The sequence below is a fragment of the Artemia franciscana genome, chromosome 19, assembly GCF_032884065.1.
Source record: "Artemia franciscana chromosome 19, ASM3288406v1, whole genome shotgun sequence".
NCBI classification, from domain to species: domain Eukaryota; kingdom Metazoa; phylum Arthropoda; class Branchiopoda; order Anostraca; family Artemiidae; genus Artemia; species Artemia franciscana.
In genome coordinates, this window is record NC_088881.1 from 13,662,628 (window position 1) to 13,670,695 (window position 8,068).

Here is an 8,068-nt window from a genome sequence, read left to right on the forward strand (position 1 = left end):
ATGTTGAGAATTTTTTTTTTCATAGATGGACCTGGTTGTACCGGTAAAACAAATTTACAAGACCTTGTACCACATTCTGTGAGGAAAAAATCACAAAGTAAAATGTATGGCTTATACGCAAGTAGCAGCAGCTTTATTCCAATTAGGACTAACAGCACATAAGACCTTTGGCTTGAAAGTTCCACATTCCTCAGATTCTGTTTCGAGTATAAGCCCTGGTTCAAGGAAAGCATTAGAATTAGCTCAAGCAGATGTTTTCCTAGTCGACGAAGCACCCATACTTCCCAAGTGGCTTACGAAACATGGACCAGTTTTTGCAGTCCATTGCAAATACAAACTTGCCATTTGGTGGCAAAAATTATAGTTGCTGTAGATAATTTCCTAGAGTGTTTACCGGTTCAAACCCGAAGCAACCGCAGTGAAACCCTCGATTTATCAATAAAAAAAGTAATCTTTGAAAGCATTTAAAACATATTTCCTTTGAGAAAAATATGCAGATTGATCCTGAACAGGAAGCATTTGCAAAGCACATCTTCGAACTGAGAAATGAAGATCTTCCTAAAAACCTTGTTAATGAAATTGAATTATCTGAAGACGTAATTTCCAATGGCAATTTAATTGAGGAAGTTTTTGGAGAATGTTTGTCTAAACAAAGTTTCAATTTAATGAAGGATCGAGTTATTCTAGCTTCAATTAACAAAGATGGTAGTAAAATAAATACGAAAATTGTCAATCGCTTCCCATGAGAACACGATTCACGTAAAAGTTACGATTCTATAAAAGATAAAGAAAAAGAAGGAATTGAATACTGTTTTTGAAAAAGGAAGGAATAGTTCTCCTGTTTTTAATCATGGAATGCTACACGTGGCATTTTCTTGTGTGAAAGGACAACGTAGCTTGAAATTTCTGCTACCACCTGAAAATGAACGAAGAACGTACAATGAAGCGTGGAAGGAAGCCATGACAACTACCAACAAAACGTCTTATTGCTAGAATGATATTTCTTTTTATAGCTAAACAATTGATAATATATTACATCATTAACATTCCTGGTTAAAAGAATAGTCTCAATAGGTCAGTACTATAAGAAAGAATTCATATTTTTCCCAGGGTGGTTGTAATGTGCCTGTGGTGACGTCAGGACATAGGAGGCTCACGTCTGCGGTTGGAAGACAAACGACAATAAGAATCCAAATATAGAAGCCTACCACGTGTGCCGAGTGCCGGGGTGTATCAAGTAATTCTTCTTTTTGTTTTTGGAGAGGAAAGGATGTGGATATGTCTTTTTTTCATGGGGCGTTGATAGCCCAGTAGTTGGTACTTAATGCCGATCTTCTGCAAAACGAACAATCGTCCAGTGATTCTCAAATTCCATTTATTTCTTCCGTGAAAAAATTATGAAGTTAAACGAGACAGCTTATTTTCTTTTTTTTCATACAAACTTACTCCAGTTAACAATTTTAATTCAATATGTAAACTAAGGCATAAAAGTTAAGGGTTTCATACTCTTTAAGATAACGTTAGGGGTTCCACCAAAGGCATAAAAAACTGATAAAAAGGTAACTCAAGTTTGTCACTGAGAGAAAAAAGCATCTCTAAAAAAATTACTTTTCCCAATGAAATTATAAAGTTAAACATGACAATCTAAATAAAAACATTAGTTGTATTTATTGTTTTCTTGTCTTTTCTCATTACTCTGTTTGCTTTTTATTGGGCGGAAGATGAAAGAATCACTTTTCCAAAAGCTCTTATCTTCTGCTGATTTACCAAGTCTGAACTTCCAAACCTAGAATTTACTCAGTTCGATCCATTTAAACTTATGCATTTAAATTGAAACTCAAATATATGAATGAAAAATAAAATTTATAAATTAAAGATGAGCTTGTTTTGAATTTCTAGATCTTCTGGATAATACGAAACAATAGTAGCCCTAAAATTTTGAATCCCTCGTAAAGCATGTTAAAATCCCATTGTTCACTCACACATCATTGTTTACCGTGGTCTACAGTTCAACATGAAAAAAAGCGTATGAACCTTGAATTACACTAACCTTATTTCAACTGAACGTTCTAAGGTATATTTATCAAGAGGCTTTACAATATTCCTTTTCGTCCAAGGTCTAACAACAGGCTGAAAAGAGGATGTTGCCACTTCTCTGGATTGAGTTCCATCCAGTTGATCACTATCTGCCCGACTTTCAGATATCCTTCTATCGGCCTCATTGGCTAGCCTGTTGATCATTTGCTCAATCAACACACCTGGTTCAGCTCGATTAGTTTCGTCATTAATAACTGATACTTCAATTATCTCATCTTCACCTAGATTAGAACAAACACTAAATATCTAAGATGGAGTTTTTCTTGATAAATATAAATTGATAGCATTTAAACTGTCAAATAATATCCAAAAATTTAGATTAAAACGTGCTTGTATGTTTTAATACTAGTATATTTTATGCTTGTATGTTTTGATATTAATAATATAATATGTATGTTTAACATTTAATATAAGCATAATATTATCTCTGCTAGAGTTTGGATTTCAAAATAATAACTTCACACAAATTATCATTGACGTTTTAACTCACTGCACTTTAATTCCGTTGATAGAACAAATTTAGATGAACTTTCAACTTAAGATTAATTTAATTGTATTGCCAGAGCAATAATTAAGATTTTTTCTGTTATTCCAAGTCCGTCAATTTCAGCTTATTGCCAAAAAGTGGTAACGGTCTAACCACCGCAGTTTTTACGGAAAGTACTAGATTAATGAATATCAAGCTACATTTAGAAAGCTACATATAATTCCTACCTGCGGCCAAAAAGGACGGTTTTAGCTAGTGATAGAGCTAGAGCCTACAATCTGTAAGCTTAAGTTTAGTTTTACATCCAATGTCCGAGAGGACTATTTGGACTTATGCACATAATCTTTGTTCCATTGAGCCATCCTTCTGCTTTCTACTGCAAAGCTCCGTTCTGGCAGGCAAACAGTTTCTTATTGAAGTTAGAATAAAGTTTTAATGTGCTTAAGATGTACGACGATTGCTCGGGCCGATTACCAAAGAAATTGGAGTTTTCTCCTTGCTCCTTTCGAAGTAGTGACACTAGAAAAATGGTCCACGGCTAGAAAATCTAGTTAGTCAAACTACATATCAAGAGTGGATTTTTATTTTGTCCCCCACAAATCAGTATTCCTTGATGAGCTGATCAAACTATCTGAGTAGAGGAGTCGTTCACTCGCTACACAATTTGAAAAAGCTTCGAGGGGTTGAAAACTCCAGTGTTGTGGTACACATAGTTTAAACTTTAAGATGAGGCGGGAACATGTAAATAACAATTGGCTGGTATGCCTAGACATCTTTGTGATGAGGGATTGACGTTTTTTTGCTATTTGCCTTACTTATTATTCCAATACATTTAAAAACAAGAAAAATTTGGTTTCATGTCCGTTATGGAGAGGGAAATGCACGAAATAATAGGTAGTTAAAGCACGGTCATCTTCTTGGATAATGGGCTAGAAACTTCTGCAAATTAATTTATCTTTCATTTGACCAAAAGAATTAAGAGAGCAAAATTCAAACCCAAGTGAGGAAGATTTAACTAAGAATCAGTTTTTAGACAACGGCAGATAGTCCTCAGGGACTAAAAACAATGCACTTCTAATGACTGGTGTATTGTCCATTTATTTCCCCAGCATCTACATACAGGTAGTATGATTATTAAAAGCAATGGGTAGCTTTATGGTACCAACTTTATTTTCAATAGCTTTATTTTCTCTTGAGACTCGTTGTTATTCCCAGCGTTACTCCTTTTCTAACTGCAGATTTCATTTACGATTCGACGTGGTCATCTCTTTGATAAGATTTCTTTGTCCATTATTTTCATTTGGGATTTATTGTGATCCTTGTTGTCGCATATCATCTACTCATAAATCTCGTAGCACTTTATTTTCGTGCATAATTACCTCAGAACTTTTCCAATACCTTTTGCCTTAGCTATTCGGATTCATTTAAAATCTTGTGCAATTTTGAATAACTTCATAGATACTAAAAAATTCTTTTCTAGCTTTTCCCAAATCGTTATATTTCTGCCCTAGTTGTTATGTTAATTGTGTTGTTATATAATTCAGCAACAAGCAGGAATGTTCCGACACTTACGCCATCTGAAATATCTAAATTACGCAATGGCATAATTATCGTTTTATTCTCTAGTTTCAAGGTCAAAGGGTGGCAAATAAGCAATTTCAGTTAAACTAAGAAACTCTGAGGTGAATTAGATTCCTCCCTCATATTTTTCCTTTAAAGATGCTAAAATAACGCGTTCCTTATTCCACTGCAATTTCTAAAATATTTAAATTACGCAACATATCAACATAATTAACATAATTATCGTGTTATTCTTTAATTTGAAGTCAAATTTTTGTTTGCAATTCGATGTGACTTTCGCTGTTTCTTGTTCCTTGCCATTTTCTTTAGCTGTTCGGAGTCATTTGTCATCTTTCATGTGCCATTCATAAAAAATCAATTCCTCTTTCATGTTTGTCCTCCACGGACTCATACATGCTAAACTAACACGATCCTTCATTCTATGTAACTTTACTTTGTCCTCTAACCGCAAATTTTACTGTGCCAAATTTTCGCTTACCATTCAATGCGAGTTTTACTGTTTCTTGTTCCATGCCTTTTCTTTAGCCGTTCAGAGTAGATTGTATTCTTGTGTAATTTTGCAAGGGTCGTAGATATTAAAAACGATACGACCGTCACCGGGGGGGGGGAAGACAAAATTTTGCTCTTGGAATGTATATGAGCATAACGTCACTCACATGGTTTTTTCTTTAAAAAACTAAGACTCTAAACGACTTTTCTCAAACTCATATATTAAATTCCTTCCTATATCATGGCCAACTTCGACGATTATTGTGGGGCACCTTTACTAATAGATGTCCTATCATTGACATCCGGGGCATTTGAACTTATAAAAAATCAGTTGCATGTCCAATATAGAAAGGGACGTGGAGGTAAAACAGTTTCTTAAAATCTAGTTCAAATTAGATTTTCTTTTTCTGGTGTCGCAATTTATCCTTGGCGGGGGATATTCGAGAGGGTACAAGCGTAACCTCTCTGGTGAAAACCGATTAATTCTTTGGACTGATGCCCTAGACATCCTATTTCTAGGTTATCTGTAGCGAAGAAACAAAATCTAAGTGTCAATCGTTTGTTGGAGCACAGTCAAATTCATAGGTGAGGGATTCGGACTTGTTCATAAACATTGAACATTTTATCTCTTTCCAGCACACTGGATGGTAGGAAAAACATTGTCACCTTCAATCAAGTGTTTACTCAACGATTACAGCTAATAATAAACTATGTTTACGTAGTTCCTGAATTGTTAGTAATTTGTTCATAGTATATGAATCTGAAAAAACCAGCAAATAGTTTTATAAATCCAATTAGACCAAATAAAGCGATATTGTAATCCATCAAAGGTTTCAAAACTTCTACCATCTCCTTTTACTAGCAACTTCCGTTTGGGATTTAACTTTATCAATTCCAACGAAAGTAGTCGATAGGGAAGAAACAAGAGCAAATCAAGGGGTTATATAATAGTCCCACTTTGTCTTCTGAGACATTTAATTTGTTTCTGATACATTTAGGGGTACATTACATCAATACACTTACGGTTTAACTGGTTCAATAACCTTACGGTTCAACACTTACGGCTTACACATATTCCTGACCAAAGTATTGCTCTGCAACTCTTTGGTTGGCGAAGCCGACAAAGGGTTGCTACATCACTTCCAACTACCTAGGAGTAACCTTACTTTAAGTAGCCTTACTTACTTAGGTCTTCCCGCGCCAGAGGACCTAACTTTTTGCCGTCCACGCATTCTTATACGAGGAGAGACCCAACACCAAACACCGTAAGGGAGGCGACCTTTACCCACGCACACCATGTGATCCCAGTATCATCCATTGACAACTAACATTTTTATCAGTCATGAGTGGTTTTTTCGTGTTTTCACGGATGAAAGCATTTGTAAGCTTCTCATTCCACTGAATTGTAAGGATGTGTCTAAGCCTATCATACTCAAATTCCTGGATTTTCGAGCTGTTTAATTAACGGCCGAGGTTCACATCCATATATCAGCACGGAGAGAACGTGAATACTAAAGATCTGTAGCTTCAGTTCCATAGAATAAGCCATATTCTTCCACATCTTCCTTAGATTCTTGAAAGCAGTTTCTCCGTGTGGAAATTTCATCAATCTCCTCAAGTAGATCACTTCAAATTTAAAGTGGAGAAGCAGGTTCTTTATTTGCATCTTTCCTTTGCTTCTTTGCTTTCTTCATATTAACTGAAAGACCTGCTAGCTCAACTTTGTTTGCAAGCTTGATGGTGTATTGCAACTCCTCTCTCAAATGAAATAAAGAGGGCTGCGTCATTGAAGAAGTCACCGTCACACAGCTCTAATTCAGTTGAATTCCATCTTTGAAGTTGTACATTCGATGCATGTACTATATGAGGAAAGCAAACAGCATTGGGGACAGAATCTTCTGAGCATAAAATTAGAATATCGCACACACATATCTCCGACGTACTTTTTAATTTTACAGATTGCTAGCTCAAAGATGTTCTGCCACAACTCCTCCCTAAAATTTGATAAAAAAGGGCTTTCAAAAAAGCAGAGAGAATGGGAAACAGACAGAATCTCAAACTTGTCTCTGAAATCAAAATAGCCAATGTCGTTAAAGGTTACACAACCACCATGAAGTCAAAGAAAAAACAAACATCAATAGAACGAAAAGGGAACAAAAAGGGAACAAGACATTTTTTCTTTTAATATTTAAGCTTATTTTTACTTCTGCTATTCTGCTCTTGCTATCGCTTCGTTTTACTTTTTGGTTCCACTTTTAGATTAAATAAAATCAGAACCGAAAACAATTGAAACTTACATAGGTCTTTTTAGACGAATTCAGGTTTAACTGAAAAAGTGGAACCAGTGTCATTGACGCCAGTAGTTATTAGTCCAATTACGTCTGTGTTCAACCACCCAAAAAGCCACCTTATACTCACTTTCTTATTTTCTTTGCCATGGCGCTTGAGCATTTTGACTCAAACACTAGGGCAAGTTTTGCGATAGAGTGGAAATTTTTTTTTATTCGCGAGTATCAATGGAAAATATGGCTTATAAAACAAAATCACTGTATTTTGCAATTCCCTTCTCCGTACTGAGCAAAATTCATTCTCTAAGTTCAGATAATTTTTCCTTCAAAATGCCCTATTTTGACTTCATTTTGACTATTCACAGGTTTCGACTTCATCAAGACACACAAACTAAGCAATATCGGCAACTTGTTCACAAAAAAAAAGAAATACTTACCATTAATGTTTACAATTTGAGGTATGAGCTGACTATCATTACAATTCTCCCGCCCTGGAACGAGTCTCTGAATATCTGGTGGATATGGATTACCTTCAGAGTCAACGATAAAAGGTGGAGGCATTAAATGAGGAGCCAACTGAGTTTGCTCATCTAGCACATGATGATTAGCGTCACGAATCAAAGGCCGATAGTCTGTGTGGAAGAACAACTGTTTGGGAATCTGAAATGAACAAAGATAAATTTTGAACAAGAAAGATAAATGAAAATTTGACAGGGCAAAATAACAAAAGACAATTCGCATTTACAACCTAATTCGCATTGAACTGCAAGATTATTTTTTGTAGATCATGACAATTGTATCTTATTGGGACAAAACAGAGCTCTGTATGAAAAGGCATAGTCCCCCAGCCAGAGAGTTGCATAAAAATGAATACTTTCCTCTTACATCTAGGGTGGACAAGCCACTGTCAGCGTGTCGCATACGGCCTGCTAAAGGCTATTAATTATTTTAAGTTAAAAATATTTATGATATGAAGGTTTTAACGTAGAAGCAAATCCACTCAGCAAGGGAATTAGCCACAAGCGCTGCTAAGAAAAAAGGAAATCAACAGTTATTGCCGTATGACGTATGAAGAGCAAACTGTTCTAGTTTTTTTTCTTAATCAGGTAGTTAAAGAAATCACTTT

General features: G+C 35.4%; 1 protein-coding gene across 1 annotated transcript in view; it reads right to left on the reverse strand.

The window, feature by feature from the left end:
* Positions 1-7,714, reverse strand: part of LOC136039306 (PH-interacting protein-like) — a 40,993-nt gene extending 33,279 nt beyond the window's left edge. Inside the window, exons 1-2 of the mRNA XM_065722914.1 lie at positions 7,380-7,714; positions 2,051-2,318 (exon numbers count right to left, since the gene is read on the reverse strand). Of these exons, the coding sequence (XP_065578986.1) occupies positions 2,051-2,318; positions 7,380-7,683 (572 nt within the window). The 5' untranslated portion in view covers positions 7,684-7,714. The remainder of the gene's footprint in view (positions 1-2,050; positions 2,319-7,379) is intronic.
* Between the last annotated feature and the right edge of the window lie 354 nt (positions 7,715-8,068).